Consider the following 20,624-nt stretch of genomic DNA (forward strand, 5'->3'; position numbering starts at 1 on the left):
AGATTTACAGAGATCACCTGTGTCTGCCTCTCAAGTGCTAAGAACAAAAGTATGTACTACTGTGCTCTACCGTAGAGTTATTTTTCAACAGCAACAAATATGTCCTGAATTCAAGAAACAGAAGAGGGAAAAAATAGACCTCAGGCCACTATCAGTCTTAGTGCCCAGTGGCAGCCTTTCTTCCCAGCTTAGTTTATACAGTGACAGTCAAGTGTACCTATATGTCTATTTCACAAGACTTTAAAAAATACTAAAGGACTTGGGTTCTGATATCTTCAATTATTCCTATCATAGTACATGCCTATTAGTTTTTGCTAGGAAATATCTTTTTTTTTCTTTTTTTCGGAGCTGGGGACCGAACCCAGGGCCTTGCGCTCGCTAGGCAAGTGCTCTACTGCTGAGCTAAATATCTTACCACCCTTGGGGAACATCGTCCAACCTCTCCCCTACCCTGACCCCTTCCCCTTCCCTAACATACTCCGTTCACGCGGCTGGCATGGGAAAAGCCAGAGGGCATGAGAATGGTATTTATTTGTAGAACTGAAATATTTTTTTTTTTAAAAAAGGAGGCATGCAAGTTTTATTAATCTTGACAGATATTGTCAAACTGTTGCACTCTGTAGTCAGGAACACCCATTTTCCAATAGGGCCGCAGACAAAATGCCTAGAACTCTAACTCAAGAGTATTGAGCGCGCACCATGCCAGGCAGCATGCTACGTGAGCCCTCATTACCACGCAGGGAAGGAAGCCAGGCTACATGCCACCTGAACCCTCCTTACCACCCAGGGAAGGAAGTGCTGTCTTCGCATTACAGCGGCAGGAACTGTGGTTTAAAGAGCTTAACCTGCATCCATTTAAGGACCAGAGCTGAATCCAAGCCAGCAGAGTCCAGCCACAGCTTGAATTCTCCCAGCCAGTGTTTCTCAGGTCTGTGTCTGTCAGAACCACTCAGGGATAGTGTCTGACGGGAAGTATAGAGTGGGGATGAGAACGGGTAGTTCTCAGTCTCCAGTGAGGTAACAGGAACCACACTGTGTTTAGAGACCACCTAGCTTTGCCATTGACTGGGGTGATTTCAAACTCTGTTATATAAACTACGTGCTTCTGTCAGAACAGAAAAACAGACCCTTTCATGGTCCTCTAGGTGTTTCAGGAGAGGTCTGTGGTGATTTTTTTTTTTTTGGCATGTTATACATACTTGTTACTGTGTAGTGTGTATGTGTGCACATGGAGGTAGGCTTCAAGTATCTTTGCTTGGTTGATCTCCTTTTTTTTTTTTTTTTTTTTAAGGAAAGAGGGTCTCTCACTGAACCTAAAGCTCTCTAAGCTAGGATGGCCAGCCAATGAGACTCAAGGAGCAGCTGTCTGTCTCCTTTCCACTGGAGTTATAGGCATCGCCTACCTCTCCTGGTTTTTCACAAGGGATCTGGGATTAGAACTCAGGTCCTCTGCTTGTGAGGCAGGAACCTTACAGGCTGAGCCATCTCCCATCTTTGGGATCTTTTCTTGATTCCTGACTTCTGCTGTCATTGTTCTTTACACTTCTTTATGACAATTCTTACTTTTAGTGGAGAAGATGCTCAGAGGAACCTTCGGGGAGTTACTATGGAGATGGCAGACAGTTACACTGTAACTATGGGGAGTTACTATGGAGATGGCAGACAGTTACATTGTAACTATGGGGAGTTACTATGGAGATGGCAGACAGTTACATTGTAACTATGGGGAATTACTATGGAGATGGCAGACAGTTACACTGTAACTATGGGGAGTTACTATGGAGATGGCAGACAGTTACACTGTAACTATGGGGAGTTACTATGGAGATGGCAGACAGTTACATTGTAACTATGGGGAATTACTATGGAGATGGCAGACAGTTACACTGTAACTATTGGGAGTTACTATGGAGATGGTAGAGTGCTGTGCCATGGATGGTTACATTGTAACTAAAGATGGGAAGACTTAGACTGTGTGAGGCCAGGGTGTGGCCTCCATGTACAGCAGGCTCTTTGTACATTTGTTTTCCCTGTTTTTCCTCATTATCTACCATAGTCCAAAAAAGATTACACAGAAAAGTCCAGAAATAAATAATCCGTGTGTTTTAAATAACATCTTAGAACACTGTTATAGCTCACCTCTCATCATTGTAGTTACCACTGTTAAACTTGTGTCTAAGTTATCAATGGTATTTTACTACTAGTATACATATACTGGACAAAACCCTACTCTTAGAGGGCTGTTTCAGGTTTCCTTTGGGCGTCTCTGAGCACGTTGGCTGTGGAGAGAGGGGTGTTGCTTCTGTGAGGTTTAAGAGGATGGAAGACAGCAGCCCAAAGCAGAAACACACTGTTAAGGGACCGTTACTAACAGATGTTGCAACTGGGTTATTTGTGATACTCGGACGAAGGCAAGTAGGTTACTACACTCAAGCCGCATGCTTCACGGACAAATAAGAGTCGTTTATTTTCATTCTGCATTTATTTGACAGTTCATCCAGTTAAACTGAAATGACACACTGACTCTGATATTGGCAAGAGACCTCGCTAATACTGATATCTGCCAGCCAGTCACACACACATAACTATCTCTCGTCAGAGAACTATCAACAAGTCACCGCACAACATTATTGCACTTCATGTGGCTTTTTTCTTCAGGAAAAAAAAAGTATTTTTAGAAGATCAGCAAACAATCGCTTCTCGGCCTTTTGGCTAAGATCAAGTGTAGAAGATCAGCAAAGATTGCCAATTTTCATTCATTTGTTCTTTTTTTTTTTTTATAAATCATGATTAAACCACACAGTGAGTATCACTATACAAAAGCAGTAAGAGGCCGACACTTCACAAAACAAATTCAAAAGAGCCCAGCTCCATGTCTACTGCGCGTTTCTCACTAACTGGGCCGACACTTGGTGAGTTGGTCCATCTTCCAACTGAGTCTTCACATTCTCAGAGCTACACACGCACTGGGGCAAGGACTCTGAGATTGGCTGGGTGAACAGACCTCGAGGCCTTCAGCTTCTTCTGAAAGTGTTCTTTAAGCACCTGTGGACTCTGCCTTGAGCTCCAGGCTCTCACCACCGTTTAAAACAGAAGCACTGAAGGCAGTGAGGCTCGTCCGAGGCCAGAGTGCCACAGGGAGCCACTGCATTTCAGGTGGTTTGGCGGTCATCGCCACAGAAGATTCTAGCAGCATGGGGGAGGGCTGAGGGCTTCAGATCCATCCATCCTTTCAGAGGAAGGAGAAGCACAGACACAAGGCACACCATATTTTCTTTATGAGGAAATTCAATCTGGAAACATTGGGAAAAAGAATCTACAGAAACTAGATAGTCTCTATTTTTGTGGGGTTTTTTTCCACGTACAAATATCTGAATTAACAATGATTTTTCACTCAGCATAACAAGTGGCTTGTCTATGACGTGGAATAGCCACAGACTTCCAAAGCAACCTCAGCTACACCCAATATGTCACATGTAAAAATCACCATAGAAATGTTGACATGCCACAAGACTTCATGGTCTTCAAACAGGGTGGAACGCAGCACAATGTGCACAGTTGCTGGACTAGTTTGTGTGGTTTCTGTATATCTTCCTGAAAGCCAAAGAAATTCTACAAGGATGGGGGGAAAAAGGCATATAGGGACTATGGTTTCACTTCTGAAAAACCGGTCACCCAGTCAATGTCACATTGTACTGGTACTGAATAGACCATTTCAGTTAAGTATTTGATGGAAATTCATGATTATAAAGTACCTGTGAGGTACAATTAATATTTTAAGAACACTAAACACATTGAAGAGTTGAAGAATCCAGGATGGCAGGGAAGGCATCCTACCCTGGTCTATGGCTGACTTCAGGAAGGTGTATGGAGTGTTTATGCTCTGAACCTCAATTTTTTTAATTGAGGTTCTACTTTGGACTGGTCCATTGCCAAACTGGAGATATAGTTTCCTTAGTATTTAAATTTGGATATTTTGTCTTAGACCTTTTGTGTTTTCCCAATTCATTGCTGAGACCCCAGTGGGAGAGAAGTAGAAACAGAATGTGATAGTTGAGCTGGTAACCTTTCCAATGATTGATAACCAGTGTTTGCTGAGTGTGTAACTGGAGCATATATGCTATGCCCACCAGAGCTTTTGAAAGCTCAAGGTGGGGGCTTTGGAAAAAACAGCATCATTAAAATCTACCAGAAGGGTATTTTTTGTAAATTACAACACGATTCAAATGTCAGGTTCCTGACAGGCAGCTTGACTCTAACACAGATTTTGCAGAGGCTTTTGTAGCGGGGAGTGCCCAGCACACGTATTTCCTCACTGCTTGGCTTCAGGAGGTTCACAGATGGCAGGAGGTGCCTCCAGCACTTGATCTTGGCTTCACAGGCCCTTGTTAAAGTACACACGCCGTAATTCAGGATGACTCTTTTGGATGCTGGCTTGCAACTCATCCTCCAAGCTTGTCACAGACATGGAACTGGGACAAGGTAGAAGGAAGAAGGTTACCACAGGGGTAAGTATGGGAACCCCTCCCCCCCATGCTAGGAAATGCAGGGAGAGGACACAGGTTCAGAGACCCAGGGTTGGCACATGGCATACAGCAGAAAGGTTGCACATGGGCTACAAAAACGAGCATCCTGTTCTCTTCAGAAAAACAGTCGTCACTAACGAAGAACTGTAAGAAGCCAGTGGCTAAGCCTGTTTACCTCTTATTTCTAGCTGAAACCGTCTCACTGCTGGCAAGAGCACAGGGCAATGACATTCATAGACCTGGATGACCACAGCACTAGGACTGTAGATGGCTACCCAAGTGAAGAGCTATGGGCAGGGAATCCACACTAGTGGATGAATGCTCAGAAATGCCTGCCCATGGCTCCAAAGAAACGAGTCACACTAAAGGTTATAGAAGCCAAAGCAACCCTACAGGAGGTAGACTGATTCTCACAAAGGCTAAAAATGTTCCCAGAGGTAACAGTAGGGGGCAGACGAGACCTGGATAGACAATCTTAAGGCCCCACAGACCAGAGCTGGCTCTCCAGCCTCTTCCTTTCAGAGGCTTGGTCTGTCCGGCCCCTTTAGAGAGACAATTTCTTGTCACTGAAATCAAATAACTGCACCTGTGTCCCCAACTCGTTTGTAGAATCAAAATTGACAAGAATTCTTAAAAAAAAAAAAAATCACCACCTACCTCTTCTGAGGAAACAGAGCACAGCACAGGGGGGTGGCGAACACCAAACTTAAAAGACAAAACGAAATGGCAGGTCAGCAGGCTGAAGTGGTCACTTCCGGCTTCCTTTTCTCTATATAAGTATTTTAATAACAATCTCTTCCCTTTCTTTAGAGCACAAGATTGCCTTACAAATGTTGACTGTTTGATCACCAAAATGACAAAAGTAGCGAAACCATAGATAGGGTTAGCTGAGGTTTACAGGACGCCTAAATATGTAGGAGGTTCCTATACAAACAGTTTCCACCTTTCTATTCACTGGAGTCACACATTCCAGGCACTCCAGGTTGGTGCCATTTTCAAAAGTTTTCTCTTGTATCATCCAACCTTCCATAGGCATAAAAATTATATACCTACTGGCTGGTTTTGTGTGTCAACTTGACACCAGCTGGAGTTGTCACAGAGAAAGGAGCCTCTCTTGAGGAAATGACTCCATGAGACCCAGCTGTAAGGCATTTTCTCAATGAGTGATCAAGAGGAGAGGGCCCAGCCCATGGTGAGTGGTGCCATCCCTGAGCTGGTGGTCCTGGGTTCTATAAGAAAGCAGGCTGAGCAAGCCAGGGGGAGCAAGCCAGTAAGCAGCACCCCTCCATGGCCTCTGCATCAGCTCCTGCTTCCTGACCTGCTTGAGTTCAGTCCTGACTTCCTTTGGTGATAAACAGCAATGTGGAAGTGTAAGCTGAATAAACCCTTTCCTCCCCAACTTGCTTCTTGGTCATGATGTTAGTGCCGGAATAGAAACCCTAAGACAATATACGTGTAATTTCCGTGTTGGCTATCATAATCATATAGAATACACACACCTATTGAACAAATACATGTATGACACGTAACAGTAGTAGTCAATTTTTTTAAAAGGTTAATTTCCACTTACCAAAAGCCAACCAGTGTGACTTGAATTGGTGCGCTCATCCACGGGAACCTCTGTGTTGAGAAAGACACAAGCGTGAATACTTTCCATGTGCTTCTTCAAGGCAGTGTCCTCTGCTGACTAAACACCATGCACATGGTGGCAGACCAGATGCATTGGGATTAGTGAGATCCAGGGCAGCAGTGCCACGCGGGTTAGTCCTGACTTCAGGGACACGTGCGATGACCAGGCAGCAGCCACCACACCCCCAAGTGTTATTTGTCTCGGTGCACGAGGTAGGGGACCGGCTCATTAGCATTTATGATTTATCTGCTGCTAGAGAGGCAGAGGAGCCCAACATACAAACTTGAAGAGACATGAACTCTCACTAAACTCGCTGCCTCACCACCACTGACTAACTGTGGAGAAAGCAGGGAGAGCCCAGGGTTTGTTAGGATGCAAACTAACAGGTCCCTCTAAGGGTGAGGATGCAGCCAGGATCCCAAGACAGTGTCCAAATGTGAGAGGAACCCAGCAGACACCATATTCCACATTCTTTCTCAGATTTAGTTGCTGTCAGTAGGTTAAAATCCTTTCCGGAGTGAACTATCTTTGCAGGCCAATGAAGGTGTAGTTTGGTACTTGAGAGAATAAACACTGTTAGACATTTAGCTTTTAAAAGGGGAAAAAAAAAATACAACACAAAGTGCAATAGGATACAGGGTTATCTAAGTAAGACCACAGAAATCCCTGCGAGAGCTGTGAATTGGCTGGGATGTAATCAGACACCTCGGTTCTGAGCCACGAAGTTGTTGCCAGACACGTGCATAGGAGGCATACCCTCGTGTCCAAGGAGACTCCTTTGGTGAAAGGGATCATCAGGAAAGTCAACATGGATGGAGGAAAAGGAGGAAGGAAGATGAAGGGGGGAAATGTCATCAAAATGAAACCAATCCACACAGGATATGCCTTAACCAAAATGATTGAAAAAGCAACCTATTGTCATGTGTCACTGAAAGACAGGATGCATTTTGAGAAATGCATCCTGGGGCCAGGCTGTCTGGGTACTTACTAGGACCCACTCCTAAATTCAGGTCACTGGGCCATATGGTCTCAACACATATGGTCTTCCTACCTCTATACAAATGACTGGCTGTTTAAAGAGGGATTTTCACAGGGAGATGATACATTCTTACCCAAGATCCTCTTGGACATGAGACTCCCAGGATGGCACCCAGCCATAGGGATGGGACAGCAGGTTAACTGGTGGGTGAGCTCGTAAGGGCAGATAAATTAGATTCTGTAAGCTCAGGCTTCTTGTGGCCTCTTGTCTGCCTAAACAGAGCCAGACTTATCCAAGACAGCGCACTTGTATGTCACCTCAGGATAGATAAACACAAACTGAAGGCCAGCTTACGTTGAGGGTTCTTCGTAGTGACAAGGACGCTGGAAAATTGTGACTTGCTTGCAAAACGGAACGCATCATCATCCCTGTCTCCACTACCTCATCCTGCCTGTGCCTCAAAGAGAATTTGGCCTGAGGCCCAGAAATGAAAGAATGGAGGCTATTGGATCTCTTACTACACACACACAATCCCTCAAAGTAGAGACAAATCTCTCTTAACAGACTGGAAAAGGGGGTATATTACACACACAAAAACCTTCAGATGAATCAAAGATAACAGTAAGTTTAGAAGATCTACCATCTTCAGGCTGATATGGGTTGGGACACATAGTGACGTGGATGGTTTTCGATGTTAATGTGAGTTTCAATTCCTTTCCCCTAACAGCTCCTTTTCCATTAAATTTATCGGCACACAATCAACATTATCAATCAATTGATGGGTACAATGTAATTTGTGACCTTATGCACAGCGATGCCATCACACTAAAGAATAATAACTCCATCTATCATCTTAAATGCCTTCCATATTCCCCATGCCCTTCCTCTCTTTTCCTAGTCTCTGTTCCCTGGTAAAGTTGTCACTTTGATCTTACTATATATTAATATTCCCTAGCATTTGAGTATACTATTTTTTTTGTAGAGTCTCATATAGTAGTCCAGAGTGGCCCAAGCAAACTCATTACAAAGTTAAGAATGACCTTGAACTCCTCCTGGTCTTCCTATCTCTACCCCTCAATGGCCGGCATTACAGGCATACATTACCAGGTCTGAATCTCGGGCTTTATATACAATGTCTACGTTTTTGTGTTGTTACTTTGGGAATTAGTCAGACTGCTGCAAGTGTCTATAATTCATTGCTTTTCACTGAGGAAGTAAGAAGTGTTCCTCTGAACAGGTTGACACACTTTCCAGTTGACTTTGGGGCCGTTTCCAGTTGGAGGCTGACATAAGCAAAGCTGTGATAAACTTGCTCCTTTGTGGACGTTTGCTTTCATTTCTTTCAGGGAAACCATTAGAAACGGCTGGATTGCGCTGTATGTTCGTATAAACGGCTAGCACGATTTCCAAAATGGCTGCCCTATTTCACACGGCTCTGAGAACTCCAGTTCCTACACAGACTCGTCAACACGTATTACTGTCAACTGTCAACTGTAGCCATTCCAACAGGTATTTCATGTGGAATTTCATTTGAATTTCCCCAATGACTACAAAAATCCAAGAATTTTCTATGTGCTATTTGTATGTGGGTATCGAGGTTTCTGCTGAACTCTTTTGCCTGTTTTTGCATTGTGTTACTTTTCTTGAACGAGTGTTTTAATCTTAACAGAATTCCTGATTTACTTTCTTACCAAAGAGTTCCTTGTTACTTGTCTTACCCCATGGATTTTGAAAGACAGAATTTAAAAATGTGTTGAAATAGTCTAATTTTTTGTTTTTTTTCTCCCTTTGGCCTTGTATTCAAGAAATCTTGGCCCAAACTGTTGTTCAATGATATTTTCTCTTTACAGTTGAGTTTTACTCAATTTAGATTTCATAAACTGTGGAGGGGTAATTTGCATACAGGATAGAATCAATTCCTTCTGTACGACCCAACCACCCACAAGTCCCCACGAAGCCACGTTCTCTTCTCAGGAAGTTACCGGACATGTGCCACCAGGTGGTCCTCTGTAAGTCTACGCCAACTGCAGTTCCTCTGCTTTCTCTGTTACTCCAAGCTGAAGTCACCCTGTGCTGTGGCCTCTGGTCCTGCACCTTCTTCTTGCACCGAGAGCAAGGCTCATGCCCTGCTTGTCTGATTTCTACTTCTGTGATTCTACCACCGAACACTGCTTACCACAGGCTTCTAGCAAAGGGCCCAAGACTAGATAAATACTGCCTATGAATAAGTAAAGAACGTCCATGTCCAAGACGGTCATGTCCATTAGCAAACAGTCCCAAACAGCTACTGAGCACACACAGCATAGTCTGTTATCAAACATAAAAGATCCAGAATGAAAAGTCCTAAAAGTGACATCAGGACCCAAATCTATCAGTTTTACTCCCAATGAAAAAAGTACCAGGCAGCTGAGGCCTCTCCTTCAAGACAACTCTTCAAGGATACATTGTAATTTAGGCAGGGAATAGCTATAGGGATTTTGATGAGTCACCAGCCCATAGCTGGTTTGTTTTCCCAGCCTTCCACTTGGAAAAGATGAGATGTGGGGGAGGATGAGTCATGTTGAATGTTCCCTGAGACTTGTTTAAAAAGCCGAGAATGTTCAATTCGGTTTCACATTCTTCGTAGAGGAGTTTGGTCATCACAGAAAAAAAAAATCTGCATTTCCAAAATAAACGATGAAAAAATGCTTCAAGCTACAAACAGGAATGCTGATGTAGTCTGTGGTGAATGTTTGCATAATGGTCACACTATTAAACACACCCCAAGTGCCAAGATAATATGTAATAATGTGAACTTGGGAGTGTTGGGGGTGTGTGGGCCAGCTTTGAACTTGGGAGTACTGTGTACATGTGGTTCTTTCGAGAACACGTGGCTTTATGGTTTCAAAGTAGCATGTTCCCTTGGAATGGAAACAATTCAGCTACAACCAGATTCTCCGTAGCTGCTCATGGAACGATCCAGAACTATTCTAGCCACATCTTTCTAGCTTGCCACTAGGACTCCAAAGCCAGTAGCTCCTTTGGGAATTGTGATGGAGGATGAGTGAGGTGGGTTACTTCCAAATTACAGAAGACTGTGGACACAAGTTATGCCACACACTATAACGTAAGATGGGTGGAGGGCAGTGATGGCTCAGTGGGCAAAGACTGAGACCAATCCCAGGAGCCAACATAACGATCAAAAGAGAAGCAACTCTAAAAAGCTGTCTTCTGGCCTCCACATGTGTGCTCATATATACGTACACAACAATACATTTTTAAAAATTAAAAAGGGCGAGGTGGGGTGACCATGACATGTGTGTCTTTGACAAGTATAAGATGATGTGGACGGTGTGGACGATGTGGCTCCGATGAGCAGAGTGCTTGTTTCGTCTAATGTCTTTCATGTAAGAAATTGTCAGGATATACACATCCAGGAACTTTGTCTACCATAGCCAGAAAAATATGTGCAATATTAGATCTTCTGTCCAGTGTCTGCTTTGGTAAGATTAGAGTTACCATGGTAACTATTCCAACATCGAGATCCCAGGACTTCAAAGGCATGAGTGAATTGGAATACAAAGAACTGACTTCACAAAGAATTGACTTCATGTCTTACCCCCCCCCACACACCCCCACGGCCATTTGTCCTCCATCAGAAAGATGCAAACTTTCTTATGAACGGATGCAACTCCGAGCCATGATATCAGATCTACACCGGCAGCCAGCATGCTCTGTGTCCTTGGCCAGGAGTCAGACTCTTCTGAATAATGTCCTTCCTAGAAGGGGTGAGATTCTCAGCTTCTACGCTACTGTCAAGTTGTGCATTATGCACTGTCTGTGGAGTCTCCCGTTTAATATGTTTGGACTGCGGGTGACCCTATAGAACTGAATCGTGGGTGTTTACCGCTAACTGGGTGTGGGGTGACTCCAGGAAAGCTTACCCGGACTGATGCTGCTATTGAAGGCAGCCTGCACACTTTCCATAGTGACACAAATCGTGATGACCGTGACCTGCAGGTCAGACTATCATTGGCTGTTCTTTCCTTGCAAAGGCTGTTACTTTTATGCCAGAAAATGAACAGAGATAGCAATAGTCAAGAAATCTAGACACACACACACACACACACACACACACACACACACACACATATATATATATATATTTGTGTTTATGTGTGTCTGTATGTGGGTAAATATACATGAATATAGATACAGATGTCCCAGGAGATCAGAAGAGGGCACTGTATCTCCTGGAGCTGGAGTTAAAGGATGTAGGTGCTTGGGAGAAGAAAGTGAGCCCTTAGCAAGAGAAGTCTTAACCACCAAGCCATGCCTCCAGGCCTAGCCTTGCCTTTAAAGGCTGATATCACTTGCCTTTGACAGGAGCGGGTGTTTGCCTTCTTTAATATGTTCTCGATTCTCCGTTAACTTTCAAAGTTATCTACGCCAGTGCCTTAAGATAGGACCAAGCAAGCTAAAAGGCTGATTGGGTCAACGTATATCCTCAGTGTGGATGGTGAAGATGGGGTGCCTTCCCAGACCGAGCCGGCAGAGAACAGCTCAGGACACTGACTCCGTGTCTGCCGTGTGGATCTGTCAGGAGGCTCCCTCGCCACCCCACTCCCTCAGCGTCTGAATCCAATTCCTGTACATCAAGCAGAGACTGACAGAGGAGGGCATATGAGTTTGTTTTCAGATTATCTGAAAGCTATGGAGATTTCTGACTGGCAAACTGCGTACGATGCCACCATTCGGTGATTTATAGATAGAAGTTCTATTCACTTAATATATAAAAGTATATAAAATAAAAAAGTTCCTAAACTTTGTACTAGAGAAAAAGACTTTAGTAAAAGTTTTTTTTGGGTATCCTCAAAATAACAATTTATTGAAGTAGATTAGTGGCAAAAGAGGACACAATGTCATTTTGTTCTAGATGTCAACTCCCCTTACCCAAGCCCCCCAAGTGGTTGCCTGGAAGCTTGGATAGCGCCAAGCCGGGCATGTACCACATTTCTGCTTACATATAGTTTCCTATGACCACATTTAACATAAATCAGAGATACTGAGCTAACAATAACAATATTGGCAGTAGCTAATTACACAGTTATTAGTTCTAAGAATAGGAATTATTACAATACAACATAATGAAACTGCCAGGAGCACAACCTGCCTTTGGGGCCGTTACTGAATAATTGAGGGACACTCAGAAGCAAGCACTGTGAAACTGTGGCAGCTGACATGAGCAGAGAGGTGGCTGCCAGGTGACTGACAGGCAGATAACATGAACAGCATGGACACCCTGCACAAGAAGCTAAGTCACACTCTAGATGGGATGCAGAGGACCATTCAGAAAGGTCCATTCACTATTTAAGACATATGCATCGCTGGTTCGTGGAATTTTCCACTTAGTATTTCTGGACTGTGGGTGACCCTAGGTAACTGAGGCCTAAGGGATCCACTGCCGTGTTGACAGGCTCACTGCGTAAGTATGAGCTACTACTTTTGCCTTTTTGTTAATTTGAGGCTAAGGCCACCAGCAGCCTCCCGGGTATGGTTTTCCAGAGAAGCAGGAGGGCTTCCTCTGACAATGCTCAAAGAGAGAAGAGACATTTTGTCAGTACCTAGCAGTCTGACACTATTGCACATTGCTACATTAGAGTGACAAAGCCTTGGTGTTTCAGAAAGTATAGCTTGTGGGTTTCAATTCTTCATGTCCCCAGGGGTTCTGGGAGCACGGCTTAGAGTTCCTTTCCCTTACAGGGGCCCGGTGAGGTGCTCACATTGTCTCCTCACAGCATATTTTCTTGGCTTATACAGAGAAAGTTTCACCTGTCATTTGGTCTTCCTTTCCCTAGGTGTCCAAATGGGGCCCATGAACCTATGAATATTCTTAACAGCCTCATCCAGAAGCACCTGGTCTGAGACAGCATCCCGTTTTCTCAGCTTTCTCAGCTTTTATGAATGACACACCCTTGTTCTCACAGTTCTGCTTTTAAGACTCAAATGGTCCACCCCAAGGGAGCTGCTGTGCTTACCCACCCCTCCAGGGAGGGCCAGGACCTCAGTTCCTGAGTACCCTCCACACACAGCAGGATACGAGAGAGCCATCCCAATGGGGTAATCCTTGACCCCATAAACACAATCTGGGGGACACAGAGAAGGTGCGCACAATACACACTTCCTTGCGGAACATTTCTAGGCCTTCAGGTCAAACAGTCGATGGATTAATAAACTGTTAGATGTGCTGACTTCCAAAGAGAAATAAATGCTAAATCCAGTATTCCATGAAGCTACCTCTCCAGACCTTTCCATTACCAATGTAACTTCGCACACTCCAGAGTCCCCGCCATCTTCCCACTTCACCCAGCTAGGTATGCAGCAGACACAGCCGAGTAGAGAGACCTTCTCAGAAGCAACTTGTAACTTTCCAAGGGAAACTGACCTTCAAGCTGTCACTTGGGAGCAACTTTGTAACTTTCTAAGGGACACTTGTAGGAAGGCACAAAGTTGGCCTGGCCTAGCTGCCTAGAGAGGCGTGCGCCATAGGTTTTTCAGGTTAGAGTCCCTGGTTCCTGGGGCACTGTGTGCCTTCAGGTAGTGAAGTGTTGTGTGTCTCTGTGTGTTCCCTTAGAAGCCAAGGAAGAAGGGAAGCTGGCCAGGACAGTTTAGATATTAACCTTGTGTACCCTGTATGGCTTGCAAAGGCTATTGTATCTGGGCAATTCCAACTGTATCCATCACGGAAACTGTCACTGTATTCTGTCTCTGAGAAAAGTATAAAAAGTCTGATTATGCTCAACAAACTTGTCACCGCCTCAGTCTTGCGGAGGTGCCTCCAACCCAAGCCTGGCTTAATTTCTCGCCGGCCACATCAGGTAACTTGGCCTGGTAAGTAAGCACAGGCACCCACAGTCGCTCAAACCATTCTGTTCAGTGTGAAGTCTGAAGAGAACCGAAAAGGACTCACAGCCAGGCGCGTGGTGCACACCTTTAGTCCCAGCACTCGGGAGGCAGTGGTAGGTAAATCTCTGTGAGTTCAAAGTCAGCCTGGTCTACACAGTGAGTTCCAGAATAGCCAAGGCTGTGTAGAGAAACCCTGCCTCAGAAAACACAGAAACAAACAGAGAAAAGAAAGAAAAGGACTCATAGAATGACAGCAGACGGAACTCGTCTTACCTTCAAAAAGGCTTTCTTCTCCAAGGTGTTCATGATAAACGGAGGGATGGCTGTAATAAAGACAGGGCCACTTAAATCTGCACTTATTGCCTGTTTGCAGTGGGGTTTCCCACAACAATTTGAGAGGAAGCTGTGTCCCTTCTAGGCTAGTTTTACCCGGGCAGAGAAATCTACTGGAATAATCTTTAAATGATTGAATTTAGGTTTACTGATTGTTATACATCAGATGCAAGTTGAGTTATCCCAGCACGCCTCACAGATTTATCCAACGGAAATAATAACAAAGAAGGGAATGGGGGCTTAGAGATGGCTAAGTGGTTAAGATGAGAGCCGCACGCTCTCAGAGAGGATCTGGTTTGGTTCCCAGCACCCACCCACACCCAGCCACTCACAAATCGGCTTTAACTTTAGGTCGAAGGAATCTTTAGCCTCCACACACATGACCGCATGCATGTAGCATACATACAACATGCACATACATAAAAGTACTTTTTTGCCTTAAATTTATAATATTAGACACCAGGAATGTTTTTCTTTCTTTGTTAGCAAAATAAATGTCATTTTCCTTGGGTGTCTACCATGCAGGGAGGGCAGCTGGAAGGGTCCTGCTTTGGCTCAGATGAAAACTGTTCTGGACATTTGAGGCACCTTGTCAGTTGGAGATCCTGGAGCACTTACCCAGTTTCTCAGAGCCTGAGTTTCCTGTTTTCCCACTTATGAAACAGGGACCACTACATTAACCTGGCTGTTCTGTGGGAGACAGCACCCGTTCGTTAGCTCAGAGCCTTTAGCGGTGTAACAACACGTTGACTGTTTCAGCATGCCCATGACTCTCACAGATGCCAATGGCACGGAGAGACTGGGTCTTCTCTGGGGAAGAAACAGTGTGGAAAATAACCAAGCTTCTGGAAGCACAGGTGCTGACTTGGCTGACTGTGGCAGGAGGGCATCTCAGAAATGGGAAAGCCTCAACCCAAAGCACATGCGGAGCTGAAGCTGAGGGGACACTGAGGCACGATGCTGTTTTAAGGAAGTCTGGAAATCAGGGCTCCCGAGGTGTGTTGGGGGCTCATAGCCTTCTCTTTGTCAGTGACAAGCATTGGTCTTGGACTCAATGGAGTCTCTGTATGTTGCGGGGCTGTAGTTTCCTAGATACCTTCACAGACCACACTGGCATCCCGCTAGAGTACAGAGGGGTTCTTCTGTTCAGTTAGACAGAGGTGAGTTAGCTGAAATGCAATATCGCTCATCTCTCAGTACTACAGGGAAAGGCATCCAGGACTCCTTATCGGGACAAAGTGCATGGATATTCAGCCTTCATGGCTGGGTCATCTCTAGGTGACTTGCAGCACATAGTATAACATTATACTATGTTTCATTGTATCCCCGAGGGATAATAAGAGAGTGGGAGTGTGTTCAATCCACAAGTGTTTTCCTTTTTGAAAGTCGATTAGGTCTCTGGATGCACACAAGGTTAATGGGAAACTCCTCAGTTTTACTTTCTGCACTTTTCTTCTTTTGTTGCTCATTTGGACTAGCCAGTTCAGCACATCATGTGACAACAGTCAAAATATCAGCAAGCAAACCAGGCAGCAGCTGACAACACCCATCATGGGAGAGCATCTCCTAATAACCAAGTGCTGTTTCCATGGAGCTCTGGCGAAGAAGTTCAAGCACATTTACTCCTGGCTTTCTTCCTTTGTTTTTCCTGCAGAGGTCGCCACTTCCATTCGCTTCTAACTGTCAGAGAAGCATCTCTAGGCCCTCTAAGCAGCCCACTGGGTAGACAAGAGATTCTCCAAAGGTCTTAATATGACACAGATGTTCTCTCAGTGTATGCTGACCCCACACCATGTAAATACCAGAGTAGGGGTCAGGCGTGCATTTTCTAAAAGCTGTCCCCAGCATGACATTGTCCCATGCTCCGGGGAGAACTTCAGTAGAAAGTATTCTCCACAGACTTTGGACACATCTTCATAACATTTAGATAATCCACAGCTCACTCCACTTACTCGCATCCCCACATTGGTCTAAGGAGGCATGGTTTGCTGCCTGTGGTGCTGAGACAGCTTTCTGAACAGTCTCCACTCACCCCTGCAGCCCCCCTTTAACCTGATCTCACATAGCACCCATGTTCACATAATTACCACGTTCGAAACTGTGCATGGTCCTCTATTGTGCAGAGCTTAGAATGTCCCAGTCGCCAGCCCCACAGTTGGCCCGAGGAGCCTCCAGTCTTTGAGGTCTCTTAAAACCCTCTCTCCTCCAGCTAAACCTGCCTTTGCACAATGCCTCCCACACAAACGGCAAACTCCTGCTTCCCCAGTGATGGCCGCTCTACCTCTGATGCATCATGTCTACCCTGTCCCTTGCCTGTGGGCCATGCTTCTTCTATTCCCCACCATCCCCTTTTCTTAGCTCTTAGCTCTGAAATATTCTCAGATCAGAAACTTATCGAGAACCAACTAATGTCCTAAGTAAATGGTCAGCCACTCTCAGGTCACATGACACATCAGTTGGAACACACACCCACTATATCATGAAACCATTAGCAAGATTGCATGAAATTATGTTTCGACCCCATGTACAAGACGCGTATGAATCATGGATAAACTTCGAATTTAACTTTGGGCCTTATCTTCAAGACAGCTTGTTTTATGTTCCAAAACCCAAACAAATTCTAAATCTGGGACATTTCTGAAAGCCCCAAGCATTTGGGTAAAGGCTGTCCCGTTTGTAGTCCATATTTTCTTTACTTGGTCATTCAGAAGGTAATTTCCACAAGGGGAATCGTGCTTGCTGCCCTGTTTACTGATACATCAGCGCTTGGTATAAACCACAGGGCAGGAGCACCAAGCTCACTCACCCATGCCAGGGGCCGCCATGAGGATCCTGGAGATGACCACCTGCGTGATGGCTTGCTTTGCTGCGTTGGTCGATTCTCCCAAGCGTGTGCCATTCTCATCAGTGACAGGAATACCAACCTTGAGTTCCCTGAAGGGTAGAACACACACAAAGCGGTTCACAGATGCCTTCGGGGAGGATCCTGAAGGAGGACTCTGTTGAGAAAGATCAAGTGCCTCCTTCATCCAGTTTCCCACTCGAGTGTCATTTCTGGCACTGATAAGCCTATTTTTAAATACCATTAACAGGTTCAAGAAGCCACCCGTGATAGACACAAAGGGAAAATAATACAAGGACCCCACCTCCCCACCCCAAGGATGTACCTTTCCAGTAATGATATGATTTGAGGGGTGGATATGCTAGCTCAAAGGTGAGGTTAATTTCTATGCTCCTATACAGATTTGAACAACTTTCTAAATCAGAACTAGACACAGCACATAGCGTTTTTGAGTGAACTCAGGCACTGAAGTCAGTGCAACATAGCCCTGTTAGATATTCATTAGCTACAGTTCCCAACACTGGGAGCCCAACTCTTATTATAGCTCTGGTTTTAATACTCTTCTTTTATTTCTATCCATTCTAAGAGACTGAAATCACCTTAAGCTCCATAAGAAAATTCCAAGGAGGGAAAAATAACCAAGAAACCTTTGCTTTGCTCTCTGGTCTTGATCTTATAGAATTCTTTCTTTGCAGAGAGTGTAGGCTACAAACACACCTTTGAAATAGGAAGGGCAAGATTCTAAGCCTCTAGGCACTTTTAGGCCCACTTCAGTAAGTAAGAACCCAATGGACTTGCCCTTACAATTCCCATCCCAGAGTATTTCAAAGCAGAGCTCAGAATTCATTTCCTTTCTAAACTCTATTGTCAGGCATGAGGGCGGCCTTGCCCGGCCTAAGTGTTCATCTTACCTTTGTCTCATCAGCGGGATGTTAATGCAGTTAGCAGCAGCTACAGCAGCGAAGGGAACAAAACGTCCTATCAGCGGCGACACATGCTATAGAAAAGATAATTCCGGAAGCATTGTCTTACTTTTCCTAGATGGCTGAATGGAAATGCTTATGTCCTAAAAGCACGGCAATCCTGGCTGGATAGAGCCAGGCCAAGAGGCCCTCAAACTTTTGGCTTAGAAGCATTTTTGTATCACTGGCAAGGACGCATAGAGACAATGTATCCATCTCAGACACTTGGATAGCTTAGTTTAAGCGCTGAAAGCACACGGATGTTAGAGTCCTCAAATTCCAGAACTAAGATTTCAGATGCCAGCTCTACCTTTTCAGGGCACATGCCCTGACTCCCATTCCAGTCTCAGGGGGGCCTTTTAGAGTTATTAAAAACATTTAATAGTTACTCCTCAGAGCTGGGAACAGACCAGTCTTGGATGATGTTACTAAGTACAGCCCTTCCTGGATCAACCAGAAGATACAATTAAAATATGCAGTTGAAGATGGCTACAAGAAAACCGAGTGACTGGAATCCCTGAGAAGTGACAGAGGCACCCAGAGTGACAGATGAGAGTAGGTTAAGACATGTTACCATGGAAATAAAGCTACAGTACCTTGGTTAGGGCATTGAGTCCAAGGGCTGTCGCCACGGCGCCGGTTGTTGCAGAAACATAAGCCGTTCCCAGCTCACTGAAAAGAATAAGCCACTGTGTAAATGACAGGTAACATCAAGAAACAGAGAGCCTGTAGAGAAAATCTGGGGTCACTCCTTCAGCGTGAGAATCCAGAAACAAAGCAAACACATCCCTAAAAATGGGCTACAACCCCAGACAAGCAGACACGCAGATGAGGCACACACGGAAGGTGAGAAAGGAGCAGAGCTGGGAGTGTGAGGAAAGCCACAGACTCAGGGAAGCCTCTGGGCTAAGTGTCCGAGGCACATTTGCACAGATCAAAATTATTGCTCAAGATCTGAACGGACACACAGAAAGCAAAGGGCAGAACTGCCACTCTTACAGTGTTAACTCACTGTATAAAAATTCCAATCTCATCTCTAATGTGCAGCTGAGCCTGAACCGTTCTGCTCAGCATGAGAAACACCACTGGGTGGCAGGTTTCAGTGTCCTTTGCTTCTCTTGATGATAGGAAGTATTAGGAGTCAAAGGCAATTTTCAAAAATAAACAGGGAAACGATTTCTCTTTCAAATATTGTGCGAGTGATGTCTATGGTTTTATTTATTCAGTCTTGGCTTGTCCACACCTCCCACCCCCACAGGAGACAAATTCATAAGCCCATTGCTTTCTTTGGAATCCAGAAATGAGGCACTTTTTAAAAGCAAAGCATCTAGAAATGTCGCACAACAGCAAGGTCCCTTCATTTTGTTTTGAGACTGGTGGCTTTGACTCATGCAGCCCAGTGGGGAGGTATTTCACAGAGGCAGGGCTGAGGGATGCCTGGTAGACATTCTGCAGGGCCCTGAGCTTGGGGTCTAAGGCAGACAGCATTATACAGCTAAGAGCACAAATGACGTCAGAGAAGGCGGGACAATATTGGACAGAGAGGGAGGAGAAGAGACATTGCATGAGCAAGCCCTGTGTATAAGTGCACAGCTAGGTAAGATGCAGGGGCTCATGGAGGGCAGGCTGGCTCCGTAGACTTACTTTACAGTGAGGGGAGCGTCACCACTTCTATTGGTGTAGTTGACCACGGCATTGAAGGACTGGTTTATCCACTGCCAGAAAAGCACAGCCGGTGTGGTCCTAAAATACAGCAAGTTATCACGTACCATGAACGTCAGTGAACATCTCTCAGTATGTAAAGAGATGTTAACCATCAACTACCAGCAAGGAAAAGCACTATGCAGGGGGATAGCCTGGGATAAGTCTACAGAGCATCTAGCTTGACACTTTGTTTCCTTATTATCAAGCTCACAAGACTCCTGACTTTGGGTTTGTACTGCTGTGGTGAACATGGTGACTAAAAGCCACTTGGGGAGGAAAGGGGTTTATCTCAGCTGATACTTCTACATTACAGTCCATCATCGAAGGAAGTCAGGGTAGGGACTTAAGGCAGGAACCTGGAGGCAGGAGCTGATGCAGAGGCCATGGAGGGGTGCTGCTTACTGGCTTGCTCCTCATGGCTTGCTCAGCCTGCTTTCTTATAGAACTCAGGACCTCTGGCCCAGGGGTGGCATTACCCACTGTGAGCTGGTCTCTCCCATATCAATTATTAATCAAGAAAATGCCTAACAGACTTGCCTACTGGTCAGTTTTATGATAAGATTTGCTCCATTGAAAGCCTCCCTTCCCAAATGACGCTAGCTTGTGTCAAGTTGACAAGAAGACTATTCAGGACGTCTTCTATCACAAATAAATAAAACTTATAAAAAGACTTGCAAAGAGTAGATAATAAATAGATTTCTTCTCTTGGGTAAAACAAAACCATTTGCAAGCAAAGCAGGCTTGGCTCTTCTTATGGATTTAA

General features: G+C 44.9%; 1 protein-coding gene and 1 pseudogene across 6 annotated transcripts in view; one reads left to right on the plus strand and one right to left on the minus strand.

Moving 5' to 3' along the window:
• Nucleotides 1–2,442: 2,442 nt before the first annotated feature.
• Sfxn1 (sideroflexin 1) overlaps nucleotides 2,443–20,624 on the minus strand; it is a 36,479-nt gene continuing 18,297 nt past the window's right edge. For 2 of the 6 annotated variants that reach the window (XM_008771502.4, XM_063276665.1), the window contains exons 4-11: nucleotides 19,802–19,900; nucleotides 18,754–18,829; nucleotides 18,107–18,192; nucleotides 17,160–17,287; nucleotides 14,294–14,343; nucleotides 6,097–6,146; nucleotides 5,184–5,231; nucleotides 2,443–4,472 (exon numbers count right to left, since the gene is read on the minus strand). In XM_008771502.4, the coding sequence (XP_008769724.1) occupies nucleotides 4,376–4,472; nucleotides 5,184–5,231; nucleotides 6,097–6,146; nucleotides 14,294–14,343; nucleotides 17,160–17,287; nucleotides 18,107–18,192; nucleotides 18,754–18,829; nucleotides 19,802–19,900 (634 nt within the window). In that variant the 3' untranslated portion in view covers nucleotides 2,443–4,375. Of the gene's footprint in view, nucleotides 4,473–5,183; nucleotides 5,232–6,096; nucleotides 6,147–6,912; nucleotides 6,933–14,293; nucleotides 14,344–17,159; nucleotides 17,288–18,106; nucleotides 18,193–18,753; nucleotides 18,830–19,801; nucleotides 19,901–20,624 lie in introns of all 6 variants that reach the window. The other 4 variants (XM_039095969.2, XM_039095968.2, XR_005495309.2 and 1 more) reach the window with 3 other exon arrangements.
• LOC120098019 (U2 spliceosomal RNA) lies at nucleotides 2,693–2,812 on the plus strand (annotated as a pseudogene).

This window comes from Rattus norvegicus, chromosome 17 (assembly GCF_036323735.1).
Source record: "Rattus norvegicus strain BN/NHsdMcwi chromosome 17, GRCr8, whole genome shotgun sequence".
NCBI lineage: Eukaryota > Metazoa > Chordata > Mammalia > Rodentia > Muridae > Rattus > Rattus norvegicus.